General features: G+C 39.5%; 1 protein-coding gene across 2 annotated transcripts; it reads left to right on the forward strand.

Moving 5' to 3' along the window:
- The first annotated feature begins 1,202 nt into the window (after window positions 1-1,202).
- On the forward strand, window positions 1,203-14,200 carry dbpb (D site albumin promoter binding protein b). Of its 2 annotated transcripts, none has more exons than XM_066683069.1 (5): window positions 1,203-1,712; window positions 4,087-4,284; window positions 5,716-6,150; window positions 9,413-9,666; window positions 11,083-14,200. In XM_066683069.1, the coding sequence occupies exons 2-5, from the start codon at window positions 4,092-4,094 to the stop codon at window positions 11,296-11,298; spliced, it is 1,098 nt and encodes a 365-aa protein (XP_066539166.1). In that variant the 5' UTR covers window positions 1,203-1,712; window positions 4,087-4,091; the 3' UTR covers window positions 11,299-14,200. The 2 variants fall into 2 exon arrangements, with proteins under 2 accessions (XP_066539166.1, XP_066539167.1); XM_066683070.1 differs by having other exon boundaries at window positions 4,236-4,284.
- The last annotated feature ends 4,670 nt before the right edge of the window (window positions 14,201-18,870 follow it).

Consider the following 18,870-nt stretch of genomic DNA (forward strand, 5'->3'; position numbering starts at 1 on the left):
GTCTCTGGATATTGTACAAGCTTACAGTATCTGAATTTACTTCTTGTAAGTGGTATTCTTAAATGTTTGTCTATATACGGTGGTTGTCATTTCTAACGAAGCTATTGTTGCTTTTTTAAAAACAAATAGTCGTGGTTTGTGGCGGTGATCTTTCTTTTTTTGTATTTTGCGACTGAGAATGGTCAAATTTCAACCTATTTTCCTTTAAATCAATGCATTTGTGCCACTCTGTCCGCTGCTCTGGCTCTGTGTACTCTCACGCGGCTGTAGCATGGGGAGAAGCTATGGGCGTGGCTTAGTGCCACGCTTCAGCCAATCAGCGCCTTTTTGCGGGGCGTGACATTTCTGCCGCTCAGCCAATGGCGGCGCAGTATGCGCGCGGCCGGCAGCGTGTGCGCGTGCTACGGCCACGTGCTCTCGTGAAGCGTCTCGGTGTGTTTTCAAGGGACTCCGCGTGCACGAGCGCCTCACGTTTTCCGCGGATTATCTACACAGCATTTCTCACTCTCTCTCACACACAGTCTCTCTCTCTCTCTTTAACTCTTTCCTCACCTCTTCCCCCTATATTTCTCTGTTCTGTCATTAACTCTCTCTCTCTCTGAATATCTTTTTAAAGTGTTGGAGAACGAATGTACAAAATGGCAACTTTTATTCCAGTTGAACAAAACAAAACAAACAACCTTTAAAAACGGCCAGTAAAAGGCTACAATTAATAATAATATTTTTTTAGGTTTCAGCGAGTATCAGGCTACTTTAGTCCAATATTTCAGCTATTGTGTTATGTTAATTTAAATGTATTTTTAATATTATATTAAAATATATTAATATTAACTTAGCTTTAATATTGCTTAGCTATATTTACATATAATTACAGGCGCTACACTTATCACCAAATTTGCGCCTGATAAAATATAAATATATTTATGCTTATTGAATATTATTAGGATCATTGATAGATTTTGTTGTTGTTTCTTTTGGGTTATTTTTTTTTTTTTTTTTTGGTCTACTCGCGCGTGCCTCTCACGAGAGGGAGTGTCTCATTAATATTCGGGAATATGCATGAGCCGGGGAGAGGTGTGACGTCACGTGACATCTCCCGTGTTCGTTCCAGCTGAGCGAGGAGAGGCACACGCACACAAGCGCGCGCACTCACATTTGTACACACACATACACGCACACGCGCAAGCTCGGGGAGGACGAAGAGAGGGATCACTAGAGGAAAAAAACGAGAGAGAGAGAGAGAGAACCGACCAATCATACGCACGCGGCTCTGACTGGCGTCTCGTGCACGGGTTGCGTTTGTTTTTTCCCTCGTTTAGTTTTCATTCTCTATTTTATTATTTTTCTGGACGACGTTTGTCTTCTCTTCTCCTCGTTCTCCTGTTTCTGCATTTCTCCTCTCAACACTGGAATTTCTTCTTTTTTAAAATCTTTTTGAATAACTTTACGTCGTCTTTGTTATTTTTGACGTTCATTTTGTATTTTTTTATGGCTTTTATCTTGTCATATTTGGGTGTCGTTCTGCTCGTGTCACTCATTTTGTGATATGTAAAGTTTGGGGACACTGAACAAGCCTTTGACATCTTCAGACTGGATTTTGGCAGATTTCTGCTAGATTTTAAGAGATTTTGTCACATTCTGGACTACCACAGCAAGCCTGTAGCATGTCACTCCTCCTCTTTCTTTGAAAACGATTCCAAAGCAGAATAAAGGTAAGTCTATACCAATTTATAACACAGCTTATAACACCGTATGTTTAAACGTTTGCCGACATGTAGTTAAGGGTTTAAGGTGTTCAGTTCTACGCCATAGAAATGCATGAGATGGATTGAGACGTTGTGGAGCTGCTGCACATGAGCTTTAGCTCACCATGGTTAATATCAAGCGTTGGCAGGAGGAGTATAAAGAGCAGTGGTACTGTGATATCGGAAATGGCTAACATATTCTCACAACAATGTTCCAGCCTCTAGTCTAAAGCCTTCCCAGAAAAACAAGCTGTAACTGCAGCAAAATAGGGAATTAATTTAACGACAAAAAAAGAGAGCAACTACATACTTTGACCTTATTGTGTATTGTGTATAGAAAATGGGGTATATTTGTTTAGTGAACATGAGAAAAGTGGACAAAATTTTGTAAATTCAGTCTGTAATGGCCATTCCCAATCCAGTCCTTAGGGAGTAAAATCCAGTTCATGTTTTTGTTATCTCCTGATTTCCAGCACACCTGTCCCAAGTATGAAATGTTTATGATCGCATGAGTCAGCTGGGATACAGCAAAAACATGAACAAGGACTAAGTTGGGAAACACTAGGCCTTAATCTTCTGCTGTCAACAGATTACAGTGAGCTACCAATACCTTACAATTGAACGTTGCCTGAAATGTAGGTTTTATGAAGCATGTCACATTATAATACTGTTATAAGAGAAGTCCAAATCCACATTTACCTCTTGTGTTGGTTTGTTTAGTTATTTATTTAGGGCCTGAGATACACTCATTACGCCTGGATCGTTTGTGCTCCAAAATATCTTTTTTACATGATATTTACCAACCTCTGTTGGTCCCATACAATTATAAATACTGTGCCTTTAAGACTGAAATATGTAAATGGGCTCTGTTCTGATTGGCTCCCCTGTATCAGCCAAGCATTATTCAGTAGCACTCGCGTGAATGGGCAGAGCTAAACTGCTCAAGGTCGAAAATTCAGAAATGTGGATGTCCATGTGAGGGGTAGCTTGTGTACGAAAAGCTTTAGTACAGTAACTCTGACACATCCAGACCTCACTATAAATGTCATATCACAGTATGGAGAAGAAACCAGGCACAATATTTCTACTTATATCACAAGAGACAGCTTTATATAGGGTTAACATTGGGTTAATTCTCGACAAATTAAGATGATTTTAAATCATTTCATCAGGTGAAATCTAACTGCACAGGGAGACCATTTCAATTTAAAGGAACAGTAGGTAAGATTTGGGGCTCCCCCTAGTGTAATTTATTTTTACACAGTCGTACTGATATCAGGGGGGAGGAGGGGCAATGGTTTCCCCCTCCTCCAAGAGTTACATAGGGCAGTGTCTGCAGTGCTGGGCCCAAATAATTTTATATACAAAAAGTTGTAATTTTAAGGTAAAAATATTGCATAGTGTTCCTTTAAATACTTTGATTTCTTGTAGCAATAAAAGAAACCTGGGTAGCCTTCATAACAGTAATATATCTTAATGCTAACTGATTTCATCAGGCAAACGTAATTGCTGGATAATGATAGTACTGGGCATCCAGTGGTATTAATATTTTATTGTTTATTAATATATTAATATTTATTAATATTTCAGAGGTCTAAGTAATGAAAATGAATCTATATTATCTACATTTTGGAATATCAAGTCTGAATATGTGGATATAGCTATATAAAGATGTCATTCAATCAAGGGAAATTATTTTAAAAAATAATAATATTCTGTAATAATCTCTTAATAAGGATTATTAGATATTATTGCAGGGTACTACAGTGTAATCTCTAATCTGTTGACGGACATAGACTATGAGCCTGTTTTCCTCAAGCCATTGATTAGGGCCTATGATCTATTCCAAAATTTTTTTCCATCTGACCAAAGAAATACTTCATACATGGATAAGCAGCTTAAGTATTTTTGTAAATTTCTTACGTCAATTTTCCAGTCAGCCATAGATGGTCCACTAGAATGTAACAGCTGCGTTATTTAATGTGGAAGAGCGAGTTTGCAGAAGGAAATGGTGAACAGGAAGACAACTTAACTGCACCGATAGCTTTCACACTACATGTTGGTCCATTTCTGTGAGGATTTGTTGGCAGTCACTAGAGCAATTGTAACGCCAGGCACTGTAATCAGTTTTGGCACTCCAGCGAATGCAGTCTAACTCTGAGAGGCTTTATACTTCTCTAGTCCATACTTGGCATTGGGCACTGTGGCTTCAGACTCATGTGCAGCCGCTCCTCTTTCACTGTTGAGCACCTGTGTAAACAATGAGCACATATTAAAGTAGCAGAATTCAATAAGTAGACAAACATTTGGCCATATAGTGTATATTGTCTGCATTACCAAGATACGATGGCCGGGCCTCTCTCTCAGCTGCTGCCCCCTGACCTGCCCCCTGCTGGAACCAGCCCTCAGTGCAGCAGCTCAAACCAGCCTGGAGGCTCGCTGAGTGGCGGACAGGTCAACTCCGTCACCAACCTCAAATCTCTCTTACAGCTGCCCATGAAGGGAGACCAGCGCTTTAGAGACTGCTGCGAAATGAAAGGTGAGTAAACACACTGATACATATGATACACAACAAAGTATGCTTTCTGGTTGTTAATCAACTGCTTAAATTAATTGTGTTTAGACACATTTTGGGACTGTGTGACTAAAGGGCTTTAGACAGCCGTTCATAAAGCATTTCTTCTGAAAATCAAAATTGAAAAACGGATATTGGATGATTAGTCTTGGATCAAAGAAACAGGATAGAGCTGCTCCAGAGCTAGGGAGAGTTTCACACCTGTGGCCAATGATTAGCTTTGGGCTTGGTGACCTTATGTGCTCCAGAGCATCCTATTCTCTCTAAAGCTTTTCTTGTATAAGTCAGCAATGTGAGTTCAGTCATTTCAAAGGGGTCTACAAAGCATTTGGACATATTACAGACCACAAAGAGGCTTATATGTGTTTTAATCATTTTTATATGAACTCTTTTAAGTGTTAAATTAAAATACGTCATAATTAAGTGTATTGCAACTTAAGAAATAACAACGGAAAATAGTAAAGTTATTGTCATTCGCTAACAATACCCAATGTTTGAATCCGTGAATGTTGTGAGGGCGTAGTGTACATCTTAGACCCTGACTTGTAAAACTGCCAGACTCTGGGATTATATCGTATTGAGACACTGTAAACCATTAAAGAGCCGCTCACTGGCCAGGTATGACATACAGTCTGAGACAGACTTAAGCATATTCGCATTCATAACACTAATCTGGATCAGCAGTGGGCTGTTTGTTTCTGAATCAAAAGAACTTATTTTGATCCCCAGTGATTATTGCACAAGAGAATTTTCAATTTATGAATTAGCAGACATTAAGGGTTCTGGGAATTCTCCTTTACTACAGTTTCTGTCTGTCTGTTTTAGCTCAAAATGTGGGTGGTGGTGGTAGAGAGTGAGTGAGGAGGGGGTAGAGAGAGAGGGAGAGAGAGAGAGAGAGGCTGCTTTCTAAGTTAAAGGGTTTATAGGTTTAAAAGGAAATCCCAACGTATCAAATTTCTCAGTGATTATATTCTTAAAGATGTAAACAAAGCGACTGAGAGTGTTTTGGTGTGAAATACTTTGTTATGTAAAGTTAATTTGATGCAACATTACACGAGTGTTGACTTAAAAATTGTAGCCATGTTTTGTTTTAAATATTTTGGCATCTTTAAAGGAACGCTACGTACGATTTTTACCTTAAAAAGCACTTCAAGAAAAAGCACAATGTAGCATTTGGAGGAGGGTAGGAAACCTCCCCCAATCCATGCCCCTCCCATCTGATTTCAAGACAATGCTGTGAAAATGAATTACACACTTCAACTGTAGGAGGAGCCCAGGAGCAAAAATACTAAATCGTACCTAGTGTTCCTTTAAAGGTTTTATTCAAAGCAGCCATTTTACAAAAATACATTCTTCTAAAATATTTGCAAACTTTGATATGGTTTTCTCTCTCAGTCTCAGATAAGGAGCGTTTGGAGGTTGATGAGGACTCTATGGGACGTTGCTCTGCTCGGCCGAGGAGCTCCGGGGTTATGAGCTCAGATGGAGGGAGCTCCAGCTCCAGCTCTGGGGGATCTTTCTCAGGGGGCAGTAATGGGTTCCTGGGTGGTTCTCTGTGGGAGAGAACGATGCCCTGTGACAATGGCCTGTTCCAGCTGCAGTACATGGACCTGGAGGAGTTTTTGACCGAAAATGGCATGGGCAGTATCAACGGAACATCCAGCACAGCTCAGGTTCCCTCCCAGAGCTCCCAGTGCACCCCCACCTCCCCAGTGCCCTGCTCCTCATCTTCATCATCGTCCTCATCCTCATCCTCCTCCTCCTCCTCAGCCTCCTCCTCGCCTACGCTGCTCGGCCTGGATATGATCAGAGCCTCAGACTGCCTCCACGGTGAGTTAAAGTCCTTTGTCCAAATAAAAACAAGTGCATTTGTTTAACTAACTTGTGTGTATCGGTTTCACATGAGTGGTCAGTTCAGATTGAGATTTAGCAGCTGGTAGCAGAGCTGATGAAGTGAACATTGTGTGTGACGTGATCAAACATGGTACTGTTCCTGTCTGTCAGGATGCAACTACATCATTGCAGCTCCTAAAGAATCCACACAACCAAAAGGCAGCAATAGCATATATATAAGAACATATTTGGTTCATAAACATGCACAAACTCTGAAAATGGCATCTGTAAAAAATAAAATAATATATAAATTCTATGAACAGAATGAACTGGAGCATAAGGTGGACTTCCTTGTTAAATGTGTGTGTAAATGCATTGTTAATCCCACACAGTTTAACCTTTAGGAGTCGCTGATTACGCCGGTGTGATCAAACGACATTACGCTGAGCATTGATGCTAGTTTCTGTTGAAAGTACAGGGCTTTGTGGTCTGTGTTCGTTTTTGTTTTATGTGGATAAACTAAATAAATACGAAGACACAGTGATTAACATCAGATTAAGAAAATAATGCTCTGCATTTGGTTTTGCACTGGAGATATAAGACTAATAAAGCTAATACTCCACCAGTTAATATCATACAAAGCTGTTTGTGACCACAGGGTGTGTCATAATGTGTCAACTGATTTTGAACTTCTAGATATTGCCTTTCTTTTCTTGCTAGCTACATTAGCGTTGCAGTAGTTAGCAACATATTGCAAGCTAGCCAACCAGGCCTTATAACCAATAATGCCGATTGTTTCACTAAACAGAAAACAGAAATTCCAGAATGTTAACTTTGATGTCTGCTAGCACTCATATTGGATTTTCTATATTATGTTAGCGCTAAATTAACACAAAAAGTAATAGATTCAAAATTGGCTTAGGCTACATATACAGATTGTATATTGACTGTTAATTTAGCAGTTTTAACAATATTTAAGCATTATATCAATACTTATTTAGGGAAAAGTAACATCAGACATGGGCCCTTTAAGAACATGCTAATCATAGAGAAAACCTGAACCTCCCTGAGTGATCTGATTCATTAGGCTGTTGCCTTTTCTCTCTGCATGTGCGTGTGTGTGTGTGTGTGTGTGTGTGTGTGAGAGAGAGAGAGAGCCCGCATTTGTTTACCCTGTGCGGTGAAGATTGGGTTGGGCTTGGAATGTACAGTAACTGTTATCAGTTACAGAGGGACATTACATGAGACACAAGAGAGGAAAAAGAGAAAAACAGAAGCAATCCCGTAGGGTGTGAAAAATGTTTCAGTGCCTCTACTTGAATGACATGCTCTTTTTTTGTTTGTTTTTCTAAGTTAATGTAAGCTTCATCAACATAAAAAAAATATAATAAATATGGCATTTTTATTGCACATTTATCTCCAGGATTGTAGCACAGTTTATATATATATTGGTGGAGAAACAAAATATATAATGTACCAAAATGATTTTGCCCTCTTATAAATTGAACAAAAGGGCAATAAGTTCACTTTAGTACCCTCTTTAGAGGATGTGTCCATTTATTTTTGGACAACATAATATGCCTATTTGACCAGGGGCATCAAAACTTTTGCATATGGTTGTAGATAACAGAATTGCAGGACAGCTGGTAAAGCAGCCCAAAGAAATAATGAAAAGGAGTGAGTGTGTGTGTGTGTGTGTGTGTCTCTCTCTCTCTCTCTCTCTCTCTCTCTCTCCGCGTGTTTTTAGATCTCTTCCTCATTTCACACACGTGGTCCATGTGCACGCGCGGCCTCACGTGAGTGAGAGTGGGCGGAGAATGAGAGCGCGGGTGTGTGTGTGCGCGTGTGTGTGTGTCAGTACAGGGAGTTGAAAAGCACATGAATTCGATGAACTTTCTGCTCAGCCTATTAGAGAGAAAAAAAACGCAACTACAAATAAAATATACCCTTTTATTTAGTGCTGTGAATTATTTTATTTAATGTATTTTCAAGTAAAATCAATTAAGAACAAGTTAGTCATTTTTCAGAGACAGGAATAAAACACAAAACTATTATTTAACAGAATATTACACAGAAGATTTAATAAGCAAATATAATATCACATGTCCAGTATTTACTGTGTACACTCCTTTTCTATTTTCCAATTCCAAATGTTAATTTTGATGTCTGCTAGCACTCCTATTGGATTTCCTATGTTATGTTAGCGCTAAATCAACACTTGTTCAAAATAATGGATTCAAAATGGGCTTAGGCGACATATATAGATTGTATATAAACTGTTAGTTTTGCAGTTATCTCTTCAGTTGTTTCTGTGAGGATTGATACCTTAAAATAATGCAGCCACTCTTCCCAAAAATTCAGCCTCATTGTAATCAGCCTCATTGTAATCAGCCTCATTGTGATGCATAAGCGAATGACAGGCAGGATACAGGAGAGTGGGTTGTTTTTGATTAATTCCTGACAAGAACACAAAGCAAGGAGCACAAAAGTCGCATAGTAACTCTCGAATGCAAAACCACATACAGGGCAATGGGTTTGCTCTAGTTACAGGCCACAAACACATATTTACATACACTGCCAGCCTTAAGGCAGGGCTGAGACAAAAGTCTTATACACACAGGGCTGAGAAAACGAGCTCCTGAGAATAATTAGTCAATACACTCAGGTGAAAACATCCCCGAGGAGCAAGGACAAACACATAAACAGAGGCACGTGGACAGAGGGAAACAACCAGACTGGGGTAGACTCTGACACTCTGTGACATTTTGTTCTTGTGTCTCCTGTAATTACATGCAAAACAGTTGCTATTTTTCTGGCTGATGTTGTGATTTGAGGTTGTAGATACCAAGGCGTTTTCTGTCTTTAAGGTTTATAGCTTTGTAACTACGTCTATACAATTAAGTACATTCTTATTATACCTTCATCCATTTAATACACTGCTATTGGATGCTAAGATGTAATAAAATGATGAGACTAGATGAAATATATCATAACGTTCACAAATAATTCAGTGTCATGTAAAATATATGGAGCAACATCCGGGATGTTTCTGCAGTATTTTACCTGCTGCTGCCCTCTGGTGAGACTTTCAAAAAACTGCAAGTGTGGAGTGGAATTGGGGCGGTCCTGTTTGAAACAGGTTTATTACATAAATTCGGATACACCCAGACCACTAAGTGTAACCGCTGTTTTATGCATGAATATAAGTGACTTTCTTTCTTTATTTTTGTTCATATATTTTTTACATTGTTGTTCTCAGGCACTCCTCAGGGCAGTCTGGATACCTCACCTTCCCCCTCCTCCACTTCCTGCCCCCCTCTCACGGCCCCGCCCATCACCAATGGCAACGACATGATGGTGACCTTCGACCCCGATCCTGCGGACATGGCACTTTCCAGCGTCCCGGGACAAGACGCATTCGACCCACGGAGGCATCACTTCAGCGATGAGGAGCTAAAACCACAGCCAATGATCAAAAAGGCTCGGAAAATGCTGGTCCCCGACAGCCTGAAGGTAAACAGGCGTTTACAGTATGTTCTAGTACTTAGTAAACTCAGATAGGGTGCCTATCTTGATATAATCTGTATATAGTCTAAGATTGATTGGCACGATGGCATTCCATCCAAAACTTCGGGGAAGATCTGGGTCCCAGAGATATTTATCCTCCCTGATCTCACTTTTGTTCTCATGACTGCCATCAAATTCTCACAGCAGTGTACTGAGTGAAAAGTCAGAAATAGGATGTTTTAGCAAATATTGAGTGAATCTGGTGAAATGTAGGATTTTATGATGCAGTCGGTGACAAACTGTAATCGTAATTAAATCACTATGAGGCCAAACATTATATTTTGCAATGAGGAGTTATTCACTGAAAATTTGCAGCACTGCGTGTCTTTAGGGAATAGTTTGGTTTGTGTGTGTGTGTGTGTGTGTGTGTGGTTTTAGTGGTTGTAACTTCACAGTAAATCCAAACCACAGAACCACACAAATCTCTGAGGAGAGACTGACAAATCCAACAAATTGTCTTCTCTTCTTACAGAGAGGCTTCTAACTGTCACCTACCCCACCACACTCTCTCTCTCTCTCTCTTGCTCTCTCTCTCTCTCTCTCTCTCTCTCTCTCTCTCTCTCTCTCACTCTCTCTCTCTCGCACTGGCTCAGATGTGGTCAATGTTACATTTGCTCCAATAAGCAAATTTTAAAAGAATATTGTATTTTTAAGAATATTTGTACTTGAGTCATTTCAATGTAATAATAACTTTACTTGAGTAGGGCTTTTGGCTGCTTCCACCAATATATTCAATGAAAAGGAAAAGAGAGCTGAGACCCAGCTATAAATAAATCATGTTTTATGAGAGTTGAGTGACAGTGGTGAGGACTTGGTGACAATATGTAGCCAACACAATATGGTATGTGTTAATATGTAAACTCGCATGGTTTGTACCTTTTATACGGTTGTGTAAAAAAAAGTAAAGCAACTGTGTCTTTTCTCAGACGATTACTCTAACTGCAGCTACAAGAATCTTCAGTTCATATAACGTTTTAGTATCTCAGAATGTCTTTGCAGTGTAACTGTATGTAGGAGTAAACAGCTTTAGCCAGTGTCAATCAGTAATTCAGTGTGTTATAAAAGGAGAAATGAATAAGAATTTCCTTTAAAGAACCGTACACTAAAGAACATAACTGCTACAATTAATGCATTAGGGATGCACTCTGAAAGTGATAAAAGCTTCAAATCTGATTGTGCTCTACTTGTAAAGTCAAATATGAGCAAATAAATACAGTTCCAGTTAACATGCAAAATACAAAATGAGTGTCCACCCTATCTCTCTCCCTCTGTATCTCCCTCATGCTCACTATACACCCTCTCCCACTCCGTCCTGTTCTAACTTCTATTTTTCTCTTCCCTCCCCCCCCTCTCCCTGTCTAGGACGATAAGTACTGGAGCAGGCGTTCGAAGAATAATGAAGCGGCAAAGCGTTCTCGTGACGCCCGGCGGCTGAAGGAGAACCAGATCTCTCTGAGGGCGGCATTCCTGGAGCGTGAGAACGCCGCACTCCGGCAGGAAGTGGCTGACATGCGTAAGGAACTGGGCCGCTGCCGCAACATCCTCAATAAATATGAGACCCGGCTGGCGGATCAGTGAGGAGGAGGAGGAGGAGGAGGAGGAAGAGGAGGAGGAGGTTGAGGGGCGAAAGACACTGAGAGAAAGAGACCACTGAATGTGTTAAAGGAAGACAGTCATAAGCTGAAAAGCTAGGAGCTGAGCTGCAATGCTTTTTTTGAAAGTGTCCATTAGTCAGTTATGGAAAAATGTGCTCTATGAATGCTCCGAAATGATCATATGATCCAAACGTTCTGCCTGACAGATTGCAATACACTACAGGAAGTGTAGAAGGTTATATTCTTTCTATTATTTCATCTTAAAAAAATGTTCTGTAATGATCATATGAGCCACAAAGTTCTGCATTCTGACACACTGCAATACACTTTAGGAAGTGTAGAGGGTGATATAGCGTGTATTGTTTCATTTTAAAAAGCTCTCTATACATTTCTGTAATGTGTATCATGTTCACACATTTGTTCTGACAGATTGTAATACACTACAGGAAGTGCAGGGGGCGATATATCTTCAGTTATTTTAAGAGCACTCTGATGTTCAGATGATCTGACAAATTATAATGCACTTCAGGAAGTGGAGGGGGTGACAGTTTTAATTAGTACTCATTAAAAGCTCTTTCTAAAGGTCTGTAAGGACCATATGAGCCACACAGACTTTCTGAAAAATTGGAATGCACTACGTGAAGTGTATATTACAAGAATAATAATCAGTCGCAGCCCTAACTGGGAGAGGAGTGGATGGACCGTTTTTAAACGCAGGGAGTTGGACAGTTTGAACTTTCCAGAGTGTTTGAGATCCCCTAAACGATGGTAAATGTTGGCTTTTCATATTGGAGAGAATTGTGTATTTTTATACAATGGAGATATGAAAAAGCAAGAAGACATTTTTGGAAAAATCTATTTTATATATTTTATATACATATATATAAAATATAAATATGTACTGATAGCAGGGCTCTTCAGTTATAAAACAGTGTACACTCTTAAAGGGGATTTTGGAGACATTTCTGTACTTGGGTGGTTAAGATGTAAACAAAGTCATTGGTATTGTTGTTGTTTGAAATATTTGATAATAGAGACTGTGAAAAGAGATTTTTATAGCGGTGGTGAATGGAACCAGATGTCAATCCACTCCAGAATCACAGGTGGATTACACCAGTCTAAAGAATTTTATATGGAATGTTAATGATGGAAAATAATGCAGAATCTGAGCAAAATATGTTGTTGTAATATATTTTTTTCGAATTTTTAAGAATCAAACATGTGGTTTCATTCAACGACACCGTAAATAATTCAGATTCAGTAGGTTTGTACAGAACAGAGCATTTCACAATCGTTTTGTTTCGATCTTAATCATTAAACGGAATTTTCCCTTTAAAAATTAAGGTGCCAAAATGGATGTTTTAAGCCTCCACATAATGTAAAGCTTATTAGGAAGTGCTCACATTGACATCTGTCTTTAAACATGGATCTGGCTGGAACCAAAATTGGTGCTTGTGTGCTCTAAATAACCCTTTATGGCACCTTTAATTTCTCAGAGTGCAGAGGATTTGCAGAAATAACGCTGGAACCTTGATAAATATCACTGTTAGGACAAAACCTTGTATCTCCAAAAATGAAAACTAGAGGAGGAGGAGGAAAAAAAAAATTCGTAACTTTCATAGTAGATTTTATTCAGAGCCATTTTGGAGTATTTTTATCGGTTCTCTATTTTTGATAATTTTGATGTAATTTAAATGGCAGCTGGCATTTTTAAATTATGTCAAAAATGGGGACAGAGCGTTTTGTTCTGACAGTGATCAAACGTATTTAAAAAGAAAAGCAGTCAGTCGTGGAGCTGAATACTGGGGCTTGGTAATTTTATCAGAATTTGTGTCATGTAAAGTGTTCGGATGAGTTTATATACGATGTGAATTTGTCATGGCACTTAATTCGTCATGGAGTTGCACATACATCTTGAAGGAGATGGAGAGAGATATGTTTTCAGGACAATTTAAGGTTATTTTTGGAACTCGAAAGAGAGAATAACATTTGAGTAACATGTGGTGCATGAGCCCCTGGTTTATTTCTTCCTTCTCCTTGTTTTTCTTTGGATAACGGACTTATTGAGTCTCTATCTGAGTTACTCATGTTCCCATGTTTTCCTTTTTCTTGTGTTACTGGAACGCACACTATCGATTTCCATCCATTTCTTCCACACGGCTTAACACAACACTACTACTACTACAACTACAACTACTACTACAACTACAACAAGACACCCCCCAGGACTACAATACCCACAGTCCCCAGCACTGGAGGGTGCCACATTGTTTGAGTTCCCTAGTGTACTTGAACCCTCTGCAGAAACTATCCTTGCTGTGCAAAGCATAGATCTGTACTATATTGATATGAATAGCAAGAATTGCCCTTATTTGATTGTGTAGAAGATATTGTCTGTATTGTACACAGATATATGTATTTTTTTGATTTGTAAAAAACAAAAACAAAAACAGGTTCGCATGTGGACATTTTGGGACTTGATACGATTGCTATGTTTTTTTTTGCCACTTGTTTTATGCAAACCAGTCCTAGGAAACGTACATTTTTACGTCTCCTCTTTACTGGAGTGATGTTCCAATCTCAGAGACTGGCTGGAAACAGTGAGGAATCAGCTGCTTAAGAGTTTTTTTTTTTTTTGAACTTCTATGGTCACAGTTGCAGAAATCAGAGGATGAAACAGTGACTTTTTGTTTTCTTTGACATTCTCCAGTCTTCAGTTCTCCCTCCAGCTTCTCTGTGTCTGTTTCTTTCTTCTGAAGGCCATTTCCTTTCCAATCCTTAATGTTCTATGTTTGTTATTACTTTTAATATAATGATTAAATTTTTCGTTCTTCCTTTTGGTTTTTGCTCAGTTTTTCTTTCTCACGTTCCTTTAAAGAGCTAACTCTTCTCAGGACCCTTGGCTAGACCCTGTCCATCTTGACAACTCTTGCTACATCTGACAAGCTTCGAGCCCATTCGGTTTTTTACATATTTATTTATTTTTTAGAGCAAAGCTAGAGATTTTAGATATTTAACTTTTTTTTAAGGGGGGGGGGGGGGATTTTTGGAGAAGTACATCCAAAATGTGACAAAGTTTTTAACATGAATCTAAAGACCATGACCTCTTAACAGCATTAGCCACAGCATCAAGACAAATACATTGTGCATTATTTAAGCATGCTACAAATGATACCTTCAGCTTTTTGTAGGATTTACCACTGAAGCATTAATGTGTCCATGGATAACAACAGAAAAAAGTGCCTCAATCCTCAAAAAAGGTACCTGTAAAACGTTAATGATGTCTGATAACATCGTAGATGAGATGTAAGTAAAAGTGCAAACATCTGTTCCATGACGGATTGAATTCATTCACCTGGTTAAATTTGGTCTAGGAAGTGTATGAAAGTCTAATGTTTAAAGGAATATGTGGCGCATGGAAACAAAGACGTTTTTCATTTATCATTTTATTCATTACGTCAAATTTATTTCAATTTGAGAGAAATTCTGAAAGAAAAGCCCACTGACATTTGAATTTTTCTCTTTGCAGACGGTGTCAGGTAAAATTAAGCCATGACTGGACTGTTACTTTTCTATTTTCTTTACTGGAGTGGAGTAAATAATTGGGCAGGAATGTATAGCTCAGTAAATAACTTTTTATAAGAGAATACCTCACATTTTTCTTTTCGTTTGACTGATGTTTGTAAGAAAATTTAATATCAGTGCAAATTAGACAACGCAAAATGATCTGACTCCAGAAACTAACTGATTTCTCACATTCCCATGTGGACCGGTGAACTGAAATATTCCAGATATAGACCAAATGATATTATTAATTCTGTTTTCAGAAATAGAAGACTCTAAAACAATGTGCACATTATTCCTAATTTTGTCACAAAGTCCATGAATCTGTAGGTCTGCTAAAGAGCTAAAATTTAAATCGAAACTATCACATATTGTAAAAAGTAAGCTTGTCAGAGGTGTTAAAAGTTGCTCCTAAACTACATCTGGACAATCAGTACTTAGAGGCAGGGTTTAGCTAATGTCTTTTTGTTTATCATTAATTTGTTCATTTCCAGCTTCGTTTTAGGAATGACCACAGCTGATATGGGATGATTTCTAAAGGCCTGTTTGTTGCCAGTGATGACCATGAACTGTTTTCCTGTCGAGGAACTGAACCAGACAATCGTAGACCCCTGGTTCCACATTCCACTTGTTTTCTACTTCTGTTCATGAGGATTGTAGGTGTTTTAGCACTCGCCGAGTGCCACTTGTTTGGATTTTGTCTTCAGAGTTAGTATGATTTCCCAGCTGGATTTTGGGTTATGTCGTTTTTAAAACGTAAGGATTTACTATCAGCATCTTCTGTTGTATCCCACAATGCATCAATGACCACACTGCTCCTAGCCAAAGTGTTGCAGGGGAATGTAGTCTTTTCTCTGAATAAACAACTGTTCCTACTCACTAAAGTTTGTGCTTTTGTTACATGTGCCTACTGTACAGGGTGAGTCAAAATTCGTAGGACACCCATTTATCTGAACACCCCAGAATGGCCTGTCTTTTTAGGCTATGTCCGGAATATGGCTGCCGCCTTGAAAGCCGCCATATTGGATCAAGGGCAAGTTTTTCCAATGGGAAGGTGGTCATGTTGCATATTAAAGAAATAAAAGGTGCCCTGTGACCTTTGACTCACCGTGTATTTACAGCATAGATATTATAAAAAATATGAAATGAGTTTCCTCCGCAGGGCGTCTGGACTCTCCCTTAGAGACACGGTTAGGAGCTTGGACATCCAGGAGAGACTCGGAGTGGAGCTGCTGCTCCTCCATGTGAAGAGGAGCCAGTTGAGGTGGTTCGGGCGTCTGGTTCGGATGCCTCCTGGACGCCTTCCTGGTGAGGTGTTCTGGGCATGTCCAACGGGGAGGAGGACCCGGGGCAGACCAAGAACAGGCTGGAGAGACTACATGTCTCGACTGGCCTGGGAACGCCTCGGTATACCCCCGGAGGAGCTGGAGGTGGTGGCTGGGGAGAGGGAGGTCTGGGTTTCTTTGCTCCGATGGCTTCCCCCGCGACCTGGACCCGGTTAAGCGGTGGATAATGGATGGATGGATGGATATTATATAATGGTCCTGGATTGCAAATCATTTAAACAGGTATTGAATAGATCCACATCCCAGGGCTGGGGGTGGGGGGTTGTTTATGCTTACACTACACTGTCAGTAAAACTGTCACTGTGGTGGTACCCTCATTTAATCTCCAAGAATTTTATTATGTTGTGTTGTTTGACACATCTCTATAATGTAAGACCTCCTTCTGGAGAAGAGAGTGTAATGTACCTTTCGGGAACACAACTGGACTTTATACACCTGTTGTACCTTTAAAGGTACATTTACGCAGTTTGTACCTTTAGTGACCAATGATGTACCTCTAATGTACCTTTTTCTGAGAATGTAGCCAACCATTTTTGGCATGACTTTTGGCATGGTGACCTACGTCTGCAGAAGTTGACAGAAGTCATAATGTGAAGTATCCCAACAAGAGTTCAAAGATTATTCTAAGCAATGAGGCTTTTCTGTGGCATAGTTGGGGTTTTCATGCCAAAGGCGTCACTAGTGTTGGTCAATCAAAGTTCCAGTCATGTTTGGCGAGCTCTACATCCAAACATGTTATGATCTGATGAGGAAAAAGTTTCTTTCTTCTGGCAAGATTTCCAAAGAATTTGTTGGCACTGAGGCTGGGTCTCGATGACCTGATGATGCAAACAACCTTCTTAACTCTGCATGACTTGGTTACCTTTATTAATCATTTTCAGGAGAACATGCTCAGGCAACACGGCCCTGTCAGTCTCACTGCTTATTTTAAATCTAAATTAATTTTTGCACAACTTTCCCCCTTTGCCTACTTTTGAGTTAAGTCCTGTTTGTGCTACTTTAGTTTAGCACTTGAACCCAACATTAATGCTAAGGCACCTCTGCCATCTGCTTGTCATTCTGTAGCTGGCATCCCCTCATGCCCATTGAAGGAAGTGTAGGGGTAAGTTAGCTTACTCTATACAGAAATACAGTGTGTACTACATACAGGTGCGAATATGTATTTAGCTAAATGCTTACACTGCAGCAATGAACTGATATCATCCATCATTGTCCAGTGTGATTGTTAAAAGACCAAGAGACCAAGCCAAGTGCACTTCTTAAAACTGATGACATCACAAAGCAGCTTTAGAAAAACTGAGAATTAAATACAGAATGCAGTTTGATCTAATTTTTCTCATAGTAAAAAATCAGCTTAGACACTGACTTCCTAAAATGGGCGTAATGTAATAATAAAAAACAGTATGTCTGTTTTGTTTTTCTTTATCATTTAAACACTGTAGCTGTCCTTCATATAAAACGAATATGAAAACAATGAACCAATAGAGATTCTCAAAAATGACCATGAATGTGTATAAGATTGAGTCAATTGAGAGAGAGAAAATGGGGAGCTGTTTAAGGAAGTGGTACATTCATCACAATGGTGAGAAAGAAAAACAAAGATCAGTGGATTTCTGTTTGAAGAGTTAGCTGATTACACTGCACTTTTGCTGACTGGGGCTCAGCTAAGTTTGGGCAATTTATTCGGAATTTCTAATCGACCTAATCTTGTCCATATCGATTATATCAATTATTTGTAACTTTTTTTAAATTCTATTATGTCCCCACTGTGTGTTCATGTACTGTCCCTTTAAAAAAACATGCTACCAAGCTATAGTCACATGACTCTGCCCCCTATCTGCCACATGGAAGCAACCTAAACACTGAGGCCGACCAAGCGACTCGAGCTCGTACCAAAGAAAAACAGCGTCTGTGGTTTGGAGGTGCTGTGTTTTGACTATAATTAAGACGACACTGAACAAAACGTCCAGTGTAAACGTTGAGAGAAAAAACAGTTTCAGCCAAAGCGCAATCACACACCAAATATAAACAGTGCTCAGAAAACAAGAGAGCAACAAGCTCCCAGCAACATTAGAAAAAATATCCCAGCTTTAACACTGAAGCATATTTACAGCACAGGCCTCGTCACTGAACTATGAGGGTCATAAATACAACAACAATATAATCCTTTATTAATTGTAATCGTGGTAAAATATACAGTTAATTGTGATATTGATTTGTGCTCGTATCGCCCAGCACTAGACTCAGATACTGCAGGGGGACAAGTGATTATGATTAGAGGTGTTTAGAATAATCACATCACTGGTAAACATGTGTAAAGAAGTTATGAAGGTATTTTCAGAGGTATTCATCTGGGTAATGTGTATTTAATTTTCAGGTATTCTGAGGGTAATTGGACTCCACTTGTGCAGATAACTTCCTGGGTGGGCAGCACGGTGGTGCGATGAGTAGGTTCTCACACAGCTCCAGGGTGTGGGATTGTGTCTTCAGTCTCCACCTCAGGTCACTGTCTGTGATGAGTTTGGAGTGTGCTGCCTGTGTCTGTCTGGGTTTCCTCAGGGTGCCCGGGTTATCTCCCACAATCCAGAAACACATGCTAGTAGGCATGCTATCTATTCCAAATGGTGAGTGTGTGATGCCCAGTG

The sequence above is a fragment of the Hoplias malabaricus genome, chromosome 10 (genome assembly GCF_029633855.1).
Source record: "Hoplias malabaricus isolate fHopMal1 chromosome 10, fHopMal1.hap1, whole genome shotgun sequence".
Classification (NCBI taxonomy): domain Eukaryota; kingdom Metazoa; phylum Chordata; class Actinopteri; order Characiformes; family Erythrinidae; genus Hoplias; species Hoplias malabaricus.

Coding starts and splice junctions, on each gene's coding strand:
- dbpb (XM_066683069.1), top strand. CDS start 4,092: ATGGCCGGGCCTCTCTCTCAGCTGCTGCCCCCTGACCTGCCCCCTGCT. Junction 4,285..5,715: donor AGACTGCTGCGAAATGAAAG/GTGAGTAAACAC, acceptor TTTCTCTCTCAG/TCTCAGATAAGGAGCGTTTG. Junction 6,151..9,412: donor AGCCTCAGACTGCCTCCACG/GTGAGTTAAAGT, acceptor TGTTGTTCTCAG/GCACTCCTCAGGGCAGTCTG.